Below are 19,500 nucleotides of genomic sequence, written 5' to 3' on the forward strand. Positions count from 1 at the left end.
TTATTTTCCTCTCCTTTTTACATAAGTAGCAGCACAGACACTGATCCATTCCCCGGGAAGATAGAATCTCAGTCCCTATATCTGGTCCAAAGTCAATGTTTTTTCTCCTTCTTCCTTCACATGCTTACCTTTATTTCCTGCATCCTCTATGATCTGATATACTAGTTTTTCTTGGTTATCTGATCCCTTCATTTTACTGCAGGGGAATAAAGTAGAATTAAGAAGGCAAAGAGGTACAGGATAATCTAATAATCTACATGACTACTTCAATGAATTAGCAGACAAGGCCATCACATTGACTTATTTACCAAAATAAAGACTTACCTTAAAAAGAATGAGACAGGGCTGTATGTACCATAATGAAAAGATGTCCAAGACAGAGTAAGTGAAAAAAACAAGTTGCAAGACAGTATGAATAGAATGATCCCATTTTTGTTAAAAAAAGAAAAAAAGAGAGATTATATATAAATATATAATCATCTATATGTATTTATATATCTAGAAGAAAAAATATTTACCAAATTACTATAAGCAGTTATTTCCGGGAAATGGAACTCACGATAGGAGGCAGGGATGATATGCAAGAGGTTTACATTATGCAATTCTGTATTGGCTTTCTTCCAAAAACATGTATTACTTTGGTAATAATCAAAGTTTTCTTAAAATGATATGATTATGTGCTTACCCAGCATTCTGAGAATCCTTTATTCTATACAGAAGGCCTGTATTGCTCCTTAAGAGATCCAACTGACCCTAAAATTTTTAAAGATAGGAAATAGCACTGAATTACTTTGGAGATACATCAAATCTAATGACAAATGCTAATGCATTCTTTAATATTTTACACAGACTAAATGTCCTACCTCCCATAGTTATTTGTCAGTTCTTAACTTGAGATTTAAGTTTTTCCCTATCACATACAGTGCATTTTTTAAATTTAGCTCTTTATCTCATCATTTTCTAAAATATTAATATCTAACAATTACTTATATGCTAGATCCTGGCTTGGTTATATAATCAACGTGTAAAGAATTATAAACAAGCATCTTTAGAACATTTTTAAAAAAATATATTTTATTGATTTTTCACAGAGAGGAAGGGAGAGGGAAAGAGAGCCAGAAACATCGATGAGAGAGAAACATCGACCAGCTGCCTCCTGCACACTCCCCACCGGGGATGTGCCCGCAACCAAGGCACATGCCCCTGACCGGAATCGAACCCGGGACCCCTGAGTCCGCAGGCCGACGCTCTATCCACTGAGCCAAACCGGTCAGGGCGCATCTTTAGAACATTTTAACAGAAAGTTCACTTGTCCTCAATAAATTGTGATTCAAACTAAAACAAATTCAATAAATATAAATAAGTATAATACAAATAAAATATAATTTACATAATATAAAGTTCAAATAGAAACTAACATGTAAAAACATTTTTTAACACAATGATTAAACTTTACAAAGTTAATAGTGACATTTACTGATATGTGTGATTTCTATTTGTTACATGAAAATTAGGCAGAAGAGTTAACCAATGAATAAAAGACCCGCAGTTTTGTTTTTCTGTAACACGTGAAAAGTAAAATAAAGGATGTCTTAACATACTTCTAAATTTCCTTGGGTCTGAACTTAGGAGCACCCCGATGGCTGTACCACTGGGCTTCTGGCAGTTCGGGGAAGACGTGGCTAAGAGAGGCCCCATTCTCATGTTAAGACTGGGCAGACCCATGATTTGGAAATGGGTTTACATATGGCTGAACAGTAATACCCTCCCTCCCCAGACCCCACTAAGTGGCAAAACTGAACCACAAAGCTCAATTTAGAGGTTCCATTCAGTCATTTAACTCAATCTATGAACATTTAATGAACCAGTACTATGATTGTTGTTTGTGGGTACGAACATGAATTCTAAAAGCGAATCATACACCTAACTTCACTACCATCTGGCTGGCGTTAAGATAGAAGTAAGTAATGGGTGGGATGGGCTCTCAGAGAAGAAGCTATGGCCCACTGTGGGATTCAGGGAGGCTTCCTGGAGACAACAGCAGAGCTGAGTCTTAGAGGATAATGAGGGGTTAGTCTGTGAAGAAAGGGAAGAAAGGCCTTCTAAGCAGGGAAGACAGCATGAGCAAAGGACCTGAGACATGCAACAGCATGATGTGGTCCCTCTGAAACCTAACTTTTGAGACACACGATGGCAAAAGAGGAGATAGGTAAGGGAGGCAGAGACTCACTGTGGTCAACCCATGAGTTTTGACTTAAATTTCTCGCACTGGAAGAAGTATTTCTGGTGGGGAAGTGACTTGGTCAGATCTATATTTGAGACAAATCAGACTGTGCTCTGAGGCAGATGGAGCCAGGAGAGCCAGTTAGGATGCACTGTAATAGTCCAGGTAAAAGCCAAGAGCCAGAACACATGCAGAGATAGTAGGAATGGAAATAGGGGGACAAATTTGATATTTATTTACGAGGCAAAATCAGTAATAACTTGTGATTTATTGATAATTACTCCTGCTTAAAATTCTTCAATAGCTGCACCACTGCCTAGAGCCTATAGCCAACAGGACTGGCAGTAGGTGGGGTCAGTCACAGAGATAGTGAAAGAGAGGGAGGTACTGAGGATGATTTTCAGATAGAAAGGAAAGGGTTGAAAGAGTGGTCAAAGGACAAAAACATTTTCTATTGCCACAACTTCCCAGCATCCCTTCCTCTATCTTTCCTGGAGCTGAAGACCTTCATCATAATTAAATGACTAGAAATCATCAAGAGTCCTTTTTTCCCTGGTGCTAAAACAAGGGCCAGCAATCTGGCTCACTGCTTGTTTTTATAAATAAAGTTTTATTGGGACACAGCCACGCCCATTTGTTTATGTGTGGACCATAGCTACTTTTTTCTTTCTTTCTTTTTTTAAAAAAATATATTTTATTGATTTTCTACATAGAGGAAGGGAGAGGGATAGAAAGTTAGAAACATCGATGAGAGAAACATCGATCAGCTGCCTCCTGCACACTCCCCACCAAGGATGTACCCGCAACCAAGGCACATGCCCTTGACTGGAATCGAACCTGGGACCCTTGAGTCCTCAGGCCGACGCTCTATCCACTGAGCCAAACCGGTCAGGGCCATAGCTACTTTCTTGAAGAGTTATCTATTATAACAGAAACCAAATGGCCTGCAAAGCCTAAAACATATACTATCAGGCCCTTTATACAAAAAGTTTGCCAAACCCTGAACTAGTAGGTTGAAGGGAACATTTTTAAAAAAATATATTTTTATTGATTTTTTACAGAGAGGAAGGGAGAGGTATAGAGAGTTAGAAACATCAATGAGAGAGAAACATTGATCAGCTGCCTCCTGCACACCCCCCACTGGGGATGTGCCCGCAACCAAGGTACATGCCCTTGACTGGAATTGAACCTGGGACCCTTCAGTCCGCAGGCCGATGCTCTATTCACTGAGCCAAACCAGTTAGGGCTGAAGGGAACATTTTAACAGAAACTTTACTTGTCCTCAAACCTCCATATCCAGAGCCCTTAGAAATCCAACAAAGCTGGTAGATTTAAAAAAGCAAATCAGCCTTAGCCCTGGCCAGGTAGCTCAGTTAGTTAGAGTGTCGTCCTGATAAACCACATACGTACAAGAAACAACCAATGAATGCATCAGTAAGTGGAACAACAAATTGATGTTTCTCTCTCTCTCTTTCTCCCTTCCTCCCTCTAAAAAAAAATCAGTAATAATAATTAAAATAAAGCAAACCAGCCTTCAGATGATTACTTAGTATAGAAATATTTTACCTAATTGCTATTAAGACCAACTGAAATGCTCTCAGGACATGGGAATTTTGATGATAGGGGAAAGGAAGGAGAAACAGGTAGATTTAGAACAGGGGGTATCACTAGGACAGTAGAGAATGACATTAGGGCTCCAGGAAATCAGAAAAGGTAAGAATAGGTAGAAGGGCTTCACTGAAAAAAACCCCCACTGCTGTCATTGGGAGCTGAGGCTGCACTTCCTCCCAGGGACCCAGCACTGGTGACATTTATCTGGACTCATTCCTGCCTCTTGAAATGCTCAGGGTGAGATTGTGGAGAGTGATACGTTAATGAGTTGGCTCTGTGATGACTCACAGAAAAATCAGGGGGATGTGTTTCACAGGGAATGGCCAACACCAGGAGTAGGAAGCAAACAGAAGGTCAGAAGAAACTATGCCTATGCGCCTGTATGTATCTTAATGGCAATTAGGTTAACAAATAAAGCAGTCTGAGCTGTTTCCTGGTTTAGAATCTTATCAGTCACAACCTAACACACCTTCCAATGTGTGTGTGTTTTTTTTTAAATAACAGTGCTTTTATTTTTTACATTTATTGATTTCAGAGAGGAAGGGAGAGAAAGAGAGATAGAAACATCAATGATGTGGGAGACTCATCCACTGGCTGCCTCCTGCATGCCCCACACTGGAGATTGAGCCCACAACCCGGACATGTGCCCCGACTGGGAATCGAACCGTGACCTCCTGGTTCATAGGTTGATGCTCAACTACTGAGCATCAATACCGGCCAGGCTCTTCCAATGTTTTCATGACTAATAATAGGAAGCAATGACAATGTTAACTTAAAAATGTAATTACATTAACTAGTTGGATTCACCTTACCATAGACAACAGTCTATTGATTGCCACTGCCCGCTGCTGAGCTTCTATATGAGGCATTTCATTTTGAATTACTTGGTCTGTGATTCCATGAGGGAACTGGTGACATAATTCTATAATCCTGTTTTCTATTTCTACTGGATCCACGTCAGGTGGCTGCAGCTTCACTTTCACCTCAGCCGCAGAAAAAATTGAAATTGTGGTGTCTTCACATTTAGCAGACAGTCTGGGTTTCTATGATAGGTCTGAATCAAAGCTTTCAAAATACATGTTTGCATTATTATTTAAAGAAAACTTTTTTTCTCACTAATATGAATTCTAAACTAGAACAAAAGTCAAATGAAAACACAGAAAAAAATATCAATGCTGCAACTTCAATTTTCTCAGATGCAAGTACACAAAGTTAGGATACAGTGTATTGGGCAGCCATAAGTCTGCAAGCAGGACGCAAATCAGGTATTTCTGGTGGGAAGCCAACATTTATGACAATTCACCACAACTGGGGCGTTTTGGGAATTATCCCTACCCAACAGAAATAAGCCCAAATATTCACACTGTCATGGGATCCTCGTATGTTATTCATAATAGCTTGAAAAAATTGGGTTCTTTAAAAACCATGTGGCAATCTAACAATAGTAGTGCGCTGCTAGGGAATTACAAAATTGAGAGGCTTTAGGTGCCCCACAATAATCTTGACTTAAATTCCGCACCGAAACCACTTGTGGTTTAATGTAGCTTTGTAATCACAAACTGCACCCTAATTTCGCCCAAACGTCCAGTCGTGGGAGTTCCCACAGCGACAAGAGCCACTTTGGATCAGAACATGCATCCTAAAGCCTTTTCAGCGGTTCTCAACCTGTGGGTCGCGACCCCTTTGGCGGTCGAAGGACCCTTTCACAGGGGTCGCCTGAGTCCATCCTGCATATCAGATATTTACATTACGATTCATAACAGTAGCAACATTACAGTTACGAAGTAGCAACGAAAATAATTTTATGGTTGGGTCACAACATGAGGAACTGTTTTTAAAGGGCCAGAAAGTTGAGAACCACTGCAGGTAAAAACGCCATCTCCTTTCTGAGCGTCGATCACTTTCACACAGGGAGGTAGTGCATCATCACAACTTCCCCAGCAGCATCGGGACAGCTACACAAAGTTGCAAACTGTCGAACTCCTTTGGAATTTTTTAAGAGTTTTGTTCTCCGGGGGTGGGAAGGGGATCCAAACCCGGCAACCCACTCCCTGCGTGCTCACTGAACTTGTCCGGTATCTCCCGACGGTCCGCGGAGAAAGGATCCGGCTGCCCAAATGACCCGCCGGGGACCGAGCCTCACCCACTGACTTACCTGTTTTCTATTTCTACTGGATCCGCGTCGGGCGGCTGCAGCTTCACCTTCACCTCAGCCATGAGGACGCGGTTCCTACACCAGCGGGGTGAGAAGCGCGTAGCGGCCTGGCAACCAGCGATGCCCGGGCGATGGGCCTTCTTCCTCGTGTCGCAGCCGGTCCTTCCTTGTCTGTTGGCTTGAGGTGGCCACTCCGCGCCTGCTCCGCCTCACTCACGGGCGCCGCTACATCCTCTTATTCTTTTTTTTTTTTTTAACCATTTTCCCCCTACATCCTCTTATTCTTGCTTCCAGAATGTCAATGCCTGTCGGGCGAACGAGCTTCCTTTCCTCATTCTGCGTTGAGACACCACTTTTTAGCATTTTCCAACCTCTGAGAAGGCGTGTTCTCGGACGCCTACGGTTCCTGCGGGTACCACTCTCCCAGTCAAACGTCACGGGTGGAGCTGGTTGCTAGGAAGCCATTTTTCCGCCAATCGCCTGCTCGGTTCTCAGTAGGCGGGGCGAGGCTCGCAGCGTCAGTGGTAACCGAGACCTTGACCAAGGAGAAGGCAGGAGGCAGTGAGAGGTGGGCTAGCTCCTGCGGACGGCGGAGGTACCCCCGCAGTGAGAGGTGGAGCGCCCGGCCGGGGACGGCGGAGGTACCTCGGAGGGGCTAATTCTGTCTTGGTGGCCGCGGATAGAGGAAGAGGTGGAGGAGGAGGAGGACAAGGAGGTGGGGGAGGACCTCCCTCAATCCTGCGGAGAAGAGGAGGACCTCCCTCAATCCTGCGGAGAGGAGGAGGAGGACCTCCCTCAATCCTGCGGTAAGGAAGAGAGAGTCTCTGACGGCCCCCGATGGGCGGGGCCCGGGACCAGTCGGGGTTCCAGATCTGAGCGGCGGAGAGTGGGTGGATGGAGTTGGGGGTTTAGGGTGCTGTTTTCCCCACAATGCCATTTGGGCCTGTTGGATTTGGTCTACTTCTTGATCCCTTTCTTGGAGCCCACTCGCCACCCCGGCCTTCCAAAGGCAGCTCCTAGTTACTGCGCACGAATTACTCCCTCCACAACTATTTTTATTTTGAAGTAATTTTTCAAGTATTTTTATTTTATATTATTTCTTTATATGTTTTTATTGATTTTTAGAGAGAGAGGGAGAGAGATAGAAAGAAATGGATGACGACAGAGAAACATCGATCAGCTGCCTCCTGCACGCCCCCTACTGGGGATAGAGCGCGCAACCAGGGCATATGCCCTAACCAGGAATCCATCAGGTGACGCTCAACCACTGAGCCACATCAGCAGGGCTCAACTATTTTTATTTTAACTGCCTCTCACATAAATGGAAATGTGAGTTTGAGCAAGTGTCCCAAGGCCAGCCATCCTTTCCGAGGGGCTAGTGATCTGTCAGTATTTGCAGTTCAAATTCTTGACCTCTATCCTGGAACTATGGTAACCAGGCATTAAGTTCACTCCTCCCTTTGTTTATCTCATTTTTGGGAATACTGTCTGTGACAAAACTAAAACCTCAAGATATTCAGAGCAGCATTACTTAGAATTGCAACCACCGAAACTAGTAATATCCTTAAAACCCACCCACAAATTGATAAATAAGATTATATAAGTATGTGGAAAATTGTAAATAATAGAGTGATGGTGCAATAAGTAAACACTAAAAATGGAATGAATATGTTGAGTGAAATCTATCCATAATCATTGGAATTTGAATAGGGTGAAAAGTGATGAGAAATGGTTGCTATATTAAGGTGTCGGTTGTTTTTTCCTCCTGAATCCTTCGCATATTAAAAATTATGACACTGTCCAGGGAAAAGGTCAGTAAGGCCTCCACACTCATACATAATTATTTATAAATATAGTAGATGGAGTGGGAGACTTTTGTATTTGTTGCTTACTTTTTATATTGGTGCCATCTTTCTTTCAGCTGAGGTTTGATACTCTGTCATCCTTCTAAAGTTTCTTTGCAGCTTTCAAATGCAAGAATTACTTGGTGACAACTGCAGGGCCTGGAACCTGGAGCTTTCCCAAAAGAGCTGGCTCTAAATTAACATTTCATGCTGCATATAAAGTTACTTCTGTTTCTCTGGCATGATGACTTGCCCTGAAGCCAAGAGAGGTAGCACAGGAATAAAAGGCAGGAAAGGCTGATAATGATTCAGAGGAAGCTCAGACCAGATTATTAGTCATGGTCTCTGTTCTGATGCGTTCATTTAATTCGCTCATCTATATATATAAAAGCCTAAGCGACTGGCCAACTGGCTGACCGGCCGACCTGCTGGTAGCTATGATGTGCACTGACCACCAGGGGGCAGACGCTCAACACAGGAGCTGCTGAGCAACAGCAACTTTGCAAAGTGCCCTCTCGCACTCTGGGACCCCCTCGGGGGATGTCAAACTGCCAGTTTCGACCTGATCCCCGCAGGCCAGGCTGAGTGACCCCACCAGTGCACGAATCCATCACCGGGCCTCTAGTTTAAAATAATTCCCTTTGCCCAGCCGGTGTGGCTCAGTGGTTGCACATCGACTTATGAACCAGGAGGTCACAGTTCGATTCCTGGTCAGGGCACATGCCCGGGTTGCAGGCTCGATCCCCAGTGCGGAGTGTGCCAATCAATGATTCTCTCTCATCATTGAGGTCTCTATCTCTCTCCCTCTCTCTTCCTCTCTGAAATCAATTAAAAAATATATTTAAAAAAGTAATTCCTTTCCAACATCTCATTCATTCATGCTCTTTTCCCAGGAGTAAGGTAATAATTTACTTACCTGATAATCAAAACTCCACAGAAGACCTCAATAGCAAAAATATAGCTGAAGCAATAATTATTTCAAATAAAAGTTGAATAATATTTTTAGATGATATAGTAATAGTATTCTCTTTAGTTTTTACAGCTTTACTGTATTTTAATGAGGTACTTCTCTTCAGTATGTGTGTTCAAATATATGTGGCCATTGGAATTTATTTTCATCTACTTTTTTAAAAATGTAAGCAGGGAAAATGACTGCTGGTTCAGTGTGTGTTCCTCAGATCATACCACTGCGAGTGCCTCAGCCTGGAAAAGCCAACCATGAAATTGATAACAATACACTTGTGGAAATGAAATCAGGTAAAAATAAAACATACTTGAAATGCTTTAAAATAACATGGTCATACTCTTTATGTTCATCTGGTTGTTGATTTTCTTCTTTGTATGTTTTCTATAACCAGGACCTTGAGAAGTTTATAAAACTTCCAAAATTTGCAACACTTATACTTGATGGTTTATAGAGTGGTGTATATTTAGATTGAAACGGTTAGCTTTGACTACCCTTTCATTTGTATAGGTACTTAATTGCAGCAATGCCTTGACTCACTTTGGCCAAGGTAAGATGTCCCAGTGCTTCCCCAAATGTTCCCAGGATGCTCATTATTTTGCTGGGATAATAAATTTGATATACTAACACAGGCTCTCCACTCATGTTGGAGCTTGAATCCTGGCTTTGACAACCTCTAGTAATTTTTGGTATATTAATTAGCCTTTCTGAGTCTCAGTTTCCTCATTGTAAGATAGTGATAATAATATCTATTTAAAGCCATTGTGAGGATTAAATGAGTTGATGTGAGGTATGCAGGGTCTGGCATGTAATAATGCCAAAATAAATCTTAGCTGTTATTACAAAAATAAAATGAGCTATTATTACAAAAAATATTTTGTAATTATTATTACAAAAATAAATCTTAGCTATTATAACAAAAAATATTTCCTACTAATGCCAAAAGTGAGTATATGTATATATACACATATATACACACATACATATTTACATATACATATGTATACTATAAGGAAGAGGGAAAGTTTTATACATAAAGCATATGAACAAATACTTGTTTAAAACAGACTGAGATTCCAATGTACTTTATTAAGTGTTTTGTGTAAAAATTATTTCTGTTTTTATGTTATGACCCTGTGCTTCCTAGACCAAGAGTTCCAACTAAGAATATATTACATTATACTGTCTCCCTTTATCTTAAAAGCTAATATTATTTTTTAAATTTTCAAAGCAAAATACAAATTTTAATATATGTGCCCATGACTCATAGAAATTGAATGTTTATTGACAAATGACAATATGAATAATAGGGTATCCAAATTCTCTAACGTTAAAAATGTCTCAAAAATAAAAGGTTCTGCCAAAACCGGTTTGGCTCAGTGGATAGAGCGTCGGCCTGCAGACTGAAGGGTCCCGGGTTCGATTCCGGTCAAGGGCATGTACCTTGGTTGCGGGCACATCCCCAGTGGGAGATGTGCAGGAGGCAGCTGATCGATGTTTCTCTCTCATCGATGTTTCTAACTCTCTATCTCTCTCCCTTCCTCTCTGCAAAAAATCAATAAAATATATTAAAAAAAATAAAAATAAAAGGTTCTATAATTCAGTAACAAAAAGAATAATAATAACCCAATAAAAAATGAACAAGGATGTGAAAGGACATTCTATAGGAGAGGAAATATAAGTGTCTCATGTGAGAATATGCTTCTACCTACCTCTTCACCTGCTTGCTGAGCAGACCTTATCCCCTGCTTTATTACTCCGTTGCATCTAATTACCACTGAACAGATTGTATATCATTTTTGTTTGTTACTGTCTGTGTGTCCTTCCTAAAATGGAAGCTCCATGAGAGCAGGGACTTTGGTGACTGGGGTATCCTCAAGTGTCTAGAACAGTGTCTGCTACATAATAGGTACTTGGTAAGTATTTGTTGAAGGAACGAATGAATCTTACTCAAAATGTAAGAAATGTGAGTTAAAACAATAAGATACTTTTTTACTTTTACCTAACAGATTAGTAAAAATAAAATAATTGATAGCACACGATATGGGTGTGTGGGTAAGCAGGCACTTTGATGAATTGCTGGTAGCAGTGCAAGTTGTTTCAGCTTCTATGGGGGGAAGTTTGGCAATATTAACCAAAATTACAAATGCACTTACCTTTTGACTCAACAGTGCTAGTTCTACATATTTTACAAATATACTTATAAAAAGAAGAGTTTTCAACGTTATTCATTACAGTGTTTGTAATGGCAAAATAAAGAAAAAGAAAACATTCATATGTCCATCTATAGGGGATTGGTTAAATTGTGGTTCATCTCTATAAAGAGAGAATACAACACAGCCATAACAAAGACTGAGGTCACTCTTTATGTACCAGTATAGAACAATATACAAGATATATTGTTAAATGAAAAAAAGAAAGGTGTGGAACAGGGTACGATATACCACCTTTGTATAAAAGAGTAAGTGAAATAAGAACACATACATTTATGCTTGTATTGATATACAATATTTTTGAAAGGATAGTCAAGATCCCATTGATTGCCTGGGGCAGCTGATATTGGGAGTGGGAAGGAGAGCTTTAATTGTCTATCATTTTTTGACATTTTGAATATAGATTTATATTAATTTATTACCTTTATAAATTTTCCAAGATTGTAGGAATGAATCATTTACCAAGTCCAAGTATAAAAGCATTTCTTAAGCAATACTAAAAAAAAATAATAATAATGAAAAAATAGCTTCTGCTTTCTAAATGGCTGTTCTAGTTTTAAAATAGACCCCTACTCTATTTGAATTAATGCCCTTTTGGAAATGCAGAATAGCATAGTGGTTCAAGAGTGTGGGCTATGGATTCAACTTACCAAGAGTCAAATCACAACTCTGCTGTTAACCTCTCTGGGACTCAAGTTTTCTCAACTATAAAGTGGGCATAAAATAGGGCCTATCTAATGGGATTGTACAGATGAAATGAGCTTATTCATGTAAGGCACAGTGCTTAGCATAGAGAAGGAACCAATTGTTATTGGTATTCATTTGTACAATATATTTAAAAATCTCATTAAATAACGGACCCATTGGCATTATTCAGGGACTTGGTACTTTAATGCTAATCGCAGTTATCCTGTTTTGGGTTTTTCAGATACCCCAGATGTCAGCATATATTATACCTTGGATGGCAGTAAGCCTGAATTTCTAAAGAGAATTGGTTATGGTGAAAATACTACATTTAAGTATACAAAGCCTATTACTCTGCCTGATGGAAAAATACAAGTTAAAGCTATTGCAGTCTCTAAGTAAGTTAAGAGCCTGGTGATTAAAATAACTTTATAATATAATGATGTTTTAATTTTATTTCTTTCTTTCAGTGGGAATTAGTGCTGGACTAGAAAGGCATAAAAGAAAAATTATTTTAATTTCAGCATATATCTGTAACTTTTGGTTTTTGTCTTCTGCTGAGGTATACTGTAAAGTGCAGAAATCATAAGAGTACAGCTTAATGAAGTGCTATGTATATTAATAATATTCTGTTTTTATTTTGATTCTATATTGGAATTTCAGGAACCTTTTCAGGGTTTGGGACCTCTGAAGAGATTCATCAGGCTCTAGAGAAAATACTGCTTTTAGTGGATATTTCTTTTATTCCCCGGGACATAGCCTACAACCACCATGATCATTCTGTTTTATGTTGTATTGATTTAATTGGCCTTGAAAGCTACTGTCTCTTCCATTTGTGGATATTAGCTACTTTATTCCTTTCTTTCCTATTCAATGACTTTTATCACTTTACCAATATGGAAACACATCTTAATTTGGAAACCTTGTGTTGTAGAGAAAAACTCAATTGCTTTGCAAGTCTGTGATAGGGGAAGTATTTTGTGCAGCAAGACAGGTTTGACCACATCTTTGGAACACTATTAGGCCCCAAATCAACAACTGGCTGGCCCAGGTACTGCTTTAAAAAAGATTATCCATGCTCCCTCTGGTGGCTGAACTACTGCATGGCTTTCTGAGGAGAGTTACAAATTCTACACCAAAGATTGTTTTGGAATTTGATAATTTTTAAAAGGAATAAAATAAAAATTAAATCAAACAAACCCCTAATACACATTATTCTTCTTTATTAAATATTGACATTTGTAGCTTTTTCCTACTTGTCAACCCACTTCTATCAAAACAAGTGTTCTTAATTATCTTTAAAAATTAAGAAGCTAGCCCTGGCCAGTTTGGCTCAGTGGATAGAGGGTCGGCCTGCGGACTCAAGGGTCCCAGGTTCGATTCCAGTCAAGGGCACATGCCTGGGTTGTGGGCTCATACCCAGTGGGGAGTGTGCAGGAGGCAGCTGATTGATGTTTCTCTCTCATCGATGTTTCTAACTCTCTATCCCTCTCCCTTCCTCTCTGTAAAAAATCAATAAAATATATTAAAAAAAAAAAAAAAGACAGGCTCCTTTGGAAGCTGCAGGTAGTAGTGAAATGAAGTATTAATATAATGGCAAATATGTAGTTTGGAGGAATTAATAGAGCTTCTAAAGAGTCTAAAAAATAAAGTGTTTCTTTATGCTTCTACCATCTTGCTCTGTGCCTGCTAATTGTTTATTCTGAAAGCAGTGTTAGTATTTCAGGTGTGTTCAGTTTAGAGAAAATATTTATATAAAAAATAATTTGAGTTTTCTACACAAAAGAAAAATTAGTGCTTGTATACATTTGCGATAAAATAGTTCTTTCTGGAAATTACACTGCTTCATTCAAGTCTGTTTCTAGGTACTTAAGATAATTAGTTTCTTAATAAAGAGATAAAGGACATTAGCCCTCGATGGTTTGGCTCAGTGGATAGAGTGTCGGCCTGTGGACCGAAGGGTCTTGGGTTCCATCCCGGTCAAGGGCACGTACCTGGTTTGCAGGCTCCTCCCTGGCCCGGGCCCTGGTCGGAGCTCGTGCAGGAGGCAACCAATTGATGTTTCTCTCACATCGATATTTCTCTCTGTCTTTCCCTCTCTCTTCCACTCTCTCTAAAAATCAATGGGAAAATATCCTCCGGTGAGGAAAAAAAAAAAGAGAGAGACAAAGGACTTTAAATGAGACTGTTAAGTATTAAAGGCCATTAACATATTAAAATTGTGGTCATGAAGTTTTGAATGATACAGGAAAATATTTATGATATAAGTGAAAAAATTAGGATAAAAACTGTATTATTTTCATACTTTAAAAATACAGAGAAAAAAGCAGAAGAAAACATGTCAACTTCAGCAGTCATTGCCTCTATAATATAGTATTGTGTATGTTTTTAAAAAAATATATGTTGCTCTAACCGGTTTGGCTCAGTGGATAGAGTGTCGGCCTGCGGACTGAGGGGTCCCGGGTTCGATTCCGGTCAAGGGCATGTACCTTGGTTGCAGGCACATCCCCAGTAGGGGGTGTGCAGGAGGCAGCTGATCGATGTTTCTCTCTCATTGATGTTTCTAACTCTCTATCCTTCTCCCTTCTTCTCTGTAAAAAATCAATAAAATATATATTTTTAAAAAATATATGTTTTTATTGATTGTAGAGAGAAGGGAAAAGGGAGGGAAAGAGAGAGAGAGGGATAGGTTAGTTGCTTCCTGTACCCATCCCAACTGGGGATGGAATCTGCAACTTGGGTATATGCCCTGACCAGGGATGGAACCGGTGACCTTTTGGTGCATGGGATGACCCTCAGCCAACTGAGCCACACTGGCCAGAGCTTGTTTTTTTCTTGATAATTTTTGTAGCTTCCAAAATTTAAGACCATTACTTTGTAATAAATTTAAAAATCAACAAATAAATAATAAAGAAAGAAAAGGATCTCCAAAATTATATAACCAGTGCTTCTCAGCCTTGGCTGCTGAATCAGTTAGCTCTTGCTATGTAACAAACGACTCTGAAACTTAGTGTCTTAAAAGAGTAGTCATTTTATTTGCTCATCATTTTGTGGGTCAACATTTTGGTGTGTATTCAGCAGGGCAGTTATTCTCTTGGTTTTGCCTGAGGTCATTGGCATGGGTGGCTGCAGTCATTTTTTGGCTCACTTTGAGCAGGATAGAAAGCTTGACTCACATTTCTGGTGGTTGGTGCTGGCTGACTTGTGTCTTTAGCAGGCTAGCATGAGTTTTTTCACATGGTTTCTTTTTTTAAAAATATATTTTATTGATTTTTTACAGAGAGGAGGGGAGAGGGATAGAGAGTTAGAAACATCGATGAGAGAGAAACATCGATCAGCTGCCTCCTGCACACTCCCTACTGGGGATGTGCCTGCAACCAAGGTACATGCCCTTGCCCGGACTCGAACCTGGGACCCTTCAGTCTGCAGCCTGACATTCTATCCACTGAGCCAAACCGGTTAGGGCCACATGGTTTCTTGTTACTGGACCTTGAATGCCAGGTTCTTGAGTCTCAATGTCATAGAAATGTGCACTAAACTCAGTACAGGATCAAGCAGATAGAGTTTATTGAAAAGAGCTTGTGCACAGGGGAGTCAACCAGAAAAGAGAAGTTGAGCTTCCTGAGGTTTCTCGTGGAATGCTCATATAGGAGCCAGGGGTGGGTGCAGGGTTTGGGAATGAGGATGAGGTCAGTTGTCCCATGATTGCCATCTGGTGGTTGATCCTGGGTAGTCATAAGATGTTTTCCATGGTCAGTGGACCACTCAGTGGTCCTGTATAAAACAACCATTTTGCAGAACATGATATTAAGGAAGAATGTTTTTTACAATCTTTTCTTTAAGGATGTGGTTAGATTAATTTGATACTGAAAGCAAGGAGTCATAGTCAGGCCTCTAAGATGGATTTTTTCAGTCAAGATGGAGTCCAGCCCAGCGTGAACCCATGCACCAAGAGGTCACTGGTACAGTTCCCAATCAGGGCACATGCTCGGGTTGTGGGCTTGATCCCCAGTAGGGGGCGTTTAGGAGGCAGCCGATTAATGATTTTCTCTCATTATGATGTTCTGTCTCTCTCTCCCTCTGCCTTCCTCTCTGAAATCAATAAAAATATATATTAAAAAAATAGTGTTAGGTGAGTTGCTGGTGCTCAGAATAAATCACCATCAGTTTTTAGTTATGGGCACCTCTACATGGCTTTCTTATGGAACTTCTTTTGCATCAAAGAGGAACAAGATTAATTGTAAAATATTATGAATAAATTGAAAACATGGTAGCATTTGAGGAATAGCAGTTTAAATCTACCACAGCAACATATATTATGCTATCTACAGGAAAATTCCCTTGAGTCACATGGAATGATATACAGATAACCTGATTCTTTGTTTTAGAATAGTTTGAGACTTGAAGTATAAAATCTTTATGGTCAATGTGGTAGATAGTCTCCAAAAATTAACCATGCTTCCCAGTGTAGCCCCTCCACTGGAATGTGGTTGGTCCTATGACTTACTTTTGACCAATAGAATGTTTCAGAAATGATGCTGAGGCTAGATCACAAAGTGTAGCAGTTTCTGCTCTGTTATCTTGGAACATAAACACTGGGTGAAGCCAGCCACCATGTAGGAAGCCTGACTTCCATACTGTAAGGAAGGCCAAGCTAACCACCAAGGGGGGGTGGAGGGGAGGAGGGCGGGAGGGAAGGAAGGAGGGAGGGAGGGAGAGAGAATGAGAATTGAAATCCTAGCCTAGGCTGTGAGTATGAGGGAAGAGATCATTTTGGACATCCAGCCAAGTTGACCTTTCAGTTGACTCCCGCCCAGCCAATATCTAACTGCAATCACATGAGAGATTGCAGACAAGAGCTATCCAGCTGAGCCTCGTTAACTCACAGATTTGTTTTAAAACAGTATGTTTTGGAGCAGTTTATTACAAAGCAATAGATCATCTAAATGAGAATAATGTAAAGAAAGACTATAGAAGTTATATTTTGATTTCTTCAATTTAAAATATACTAAATTTAGTAGCTAGACTAAGGGACTTCAATAGAGTTATCTTAATTGCTATCCGGCTTTTTTGGAATATTTGTGTAATACACAGACTTTTTCTTTTTAAAATAATTTTCAGAGACTGCAGACAGAGTGGCATTGTAACAAAGATGTTTCAGGTGGAATATGAACCACCAAATGCAGCCTCTTCAGAAGACAGTGTTGAAAACATTCTCGAAGATTCTTCAAAGCAGGCAAGTAATGAAACTATAATACATTCAGATAGTTACCACATTCTTGGTTCCTCCTTTCTTAGTGGTCACATCTTCCCTTTCATTTCATCACCACAGTCATTCTACCCACAACCCTGGTCATTATCAACCATTGCAAAGTATCTTTGCTGATTTCCCCGCTTTGGTCCGCCTGTAGATTTTCCTACCTATCAGAACTGCCCATGTTCTAGTGTCCTCAGTGATCCCCTTACCTATTGAAGTAACAAACCTTTAGGCTGGCATCCCAAAGGATCACTTTCTGTCCTAAGTCATCCTTTCTTGCTTTGTGACTCTCCTGTATATACTCCAGCCAAACTAAACTGTGTTTTCTGTATTCTGTCACTGCTCCCCTAGCACCCAGGCCTTCTCCTTTTATAAAATGCTGTGAATATGTGATTACTTTGCTCCTTGTCTATCATCTCCTTGCACTGTAAGCTTCAAGGTGGCAGAGAGTACGTCTGCCGTACTCAATTCCTTGCACAGGGCCAGGTAGGAGTGGGCGGTGAGTGTATATTTGTTGAATAGATGCACCAGACTAGTAGAGAAGCCCTCAGTGGGTATAGCCTCCTGTTACGTTGAAATCTTCATTCCCAAGCAGCTGCAAAGCCCCACTTTGGGGAGTGAACGAGACCTATCTAAAAATGACTTTTGAAACTTCAGACCCTGTGTTGTGGACCTCAGTGAGACAGATCCAAGGATCAGAAGATGGGCTAACCCATGGGAAGGCAATCAACTAAAGAGTCTGTCACAAAGGTCGTGTTGGGGGTGACATAAAGTTTTCTGGGGAGTCCCTTCAGCCCAACAGTGGTCCAAGAGGCCAGAGGGGAGGCTGTGGAACCAAAGCAGTGGGTGTAGGTAGAACATGGGGCTCAAGTATGATCAGGGAAGGGATCTACACAAGGCAGGGCCAGCCAGCAGAGGCTGAGCCTACATGTGTCAGCAGGTGCACAGGCTTGGTCAAGCATAAGAGACTGAGTCCATGGAGAAGAAAGCCCAGAGAGGAGTGTTAAGGACTGTATGTGGGCAGGTACTGTACGTAAGTCCTATCTTGGTCTGACCCCACCCTGTCTTTGCTCCCTGGATTTGGTAGTTCCCTGGTCATTATCAGACTCCCATGATGGCAACATCCTGCCTACGAGTGCTGCTACCTGCCTCTCATCTTGACCACTTGATCTGGTGGGGCTTATGCTGTCAGCCAAGCAGCTCAGATACAAAGCTGTGTATTTCCAGAGTAAGGTGAGGCAGAAGTCACTTTGTAAATCCTTTCAAGTAAGAAGTATACGCTATGACACTGCCTCTACCATGTGACTTAATGTTCACATTCTAAAGTGGGCCTAATTAAGACACTAACATGCAATGTTTTCATTCCTAGGAATTGAAAAATGGATTTGTTGCACCAAAACCAAGGAAGAAATCTAAGAATGTTGAACATAAACCTGGTTGGAATGTTAACCATAGACATCTAGGTATGACATGAGAGGATGAGGTTAACATTTAGTTTTCTAAACCCCAAACAGGTTCATAACTTACTTTGTCTGCAGAAGGGTTGGAATAAGAAATACTGGAACAGTAAAGTAAGCCATAATTTGAATTTTAATGCTATCTAAGCTAATGGCTTATCCAGGAGGGCTAACCTAGCAGTCCAACAAAGTCAGGTTTATGACTCCTTGCAACACACAAGAGGATCCATGGGGTGTATCACCAAACAAAGGAAAAGATAGTAGAGGGTTTGGGGGAAGAGTGGAGTTTGTATGAAATGTAAATGAAAGCAGAGTGTTTGAAAGGCTCAAAGCACAACAGGGCTGAATGTGAAGTGGTCACTATCTGGTGTGGGCTGCCTAAGGGAACCAGTGTTCTCTTATCTTGGAAACAACAAAGATAAATGTGACCGTTGTGCTCAGAAACCCTTCTCTGAAGCTCTGCACTGAGTTGGAAATTAAGGCTTCTTGTCGATGTCAAAGTAACTTAGGTCCTCAGGCAAGAGTCAGATGTTTCATTCTTACTGAGATGCTTTGAAACACCAGTTTCTGAAAACCTGATTTTTAGAGAAGAAGGTTTCTTGGCAGGGAAGAAACAATGTCCCTCAAAGGGAGTGCTTTTAGGACATTATACTGCTGCACTGTGTTATGGGGAGAAATATTTCCTTATAAACTTGCAGTTGGATTTATCTATTTTTCTAGTTTGATGTGAAATGTTTTGGAATGTAGCTGGGCAGATTTTAATTTTCTTAGTCTGGGCTAATTTTTTCTTTCTCAGTGCTAATTCACCTGAGTGGGGTCATCTTTATATAATTGGTACTTTAAAGAAAGACTGTGATGACAGTGGTCCCTTATTAAAGGTTTTGTCTATGAAGACATTCGCATGATTATATATATAATTACAGTTGTTCACAGAACGATGTTTTTGATGTATTTGTATACCTCGAGGTAGGTGAAAGAACTAAGTCTAAAACATTGAAAGATCTTTGCTTTTCAGACAGCCACCTGGAAAGGCCCCCTTACCGTGAAGAATCGGTTTCTAGACCACCCAGAAATCCGCCCCAGGTAACTTC

At 40.4% G+C, this 19,500-nt stretch overlaps 2 protein-coding genes across 2 annotated transcripts in view; one reads left to right on the forward strand and one right to left on the reverse strand.

Moving 5' to 3' along the window:
• POLR3F (polymerase (RNA) III (DNA directed) polypeptide F, 39 kDa) overlaps positions 1–4,818 on the reverse strand; it is an 11,228-nt gene extending 6,410 nt beyond the window's left edge. The window contains 3 exon segments of the mRNA XM_014530107.1: positions 129–196; positions 686–753; positions 4,648–4,818. Coding sequence (XP_014385593.1) covers positions 129–196; positions 686–753; positions 4,648–4,704 — 193 coding nt within the window. The 5' untranslated portion in view covers positions 4,705–4,818.
• A 1,656-nt stretch (positions 4,819–6,474) lies between these two features.
• The window catches only part of DZANK1 (double zinc ribbon and ankyrin repeat domains 1), a 70,447-nt gene continuing 57,421 nt past the window's right edge, over positions 6,475–19,500 (forward strand). Inside the window, exons 1-6 of the mRNA XM_014530106.1 lie at positions 6,475–6,796; positions 8,975–9,091; positions 11,940–12,093; positions 16,817–16,931; positions 18,322–18,415; positions 19,425–19,492. Of these exons, the coding sequence (XP_014385592.1) occupies positions 8,983–9,091; positions 11,940–12,093; positions 16,817–16,931; positions 18,322–18,415; positions 19,425–19,492 (540 nt within the window). The 5' untranslated portion in view covers positions 6,475–6,796; positions 8,975–8,982. The remainder of the gene's footprint in view (positions 6,797–8,974; positions 9,092–11,939; positions 12,094–16,816; positions 16,932–18,321; positions 18,416–19,424; positions 19,493–19,500) is intronic.

Source organism: Myotis brandtii, unplaced genomic scaffold, assembly GCF_000412655.1.
Source record: "Myotis brandtii unplaced genomic scaffold, ASM41265v1 scaffold72, whole genome shotgun sequence".
Classification (NCBI taxonomy): Eukaryota; Metazoa; Chordata; class Mammalia; order Chiroptera; family Vespertilionidae; genus Myotis; species Myotis brandtii.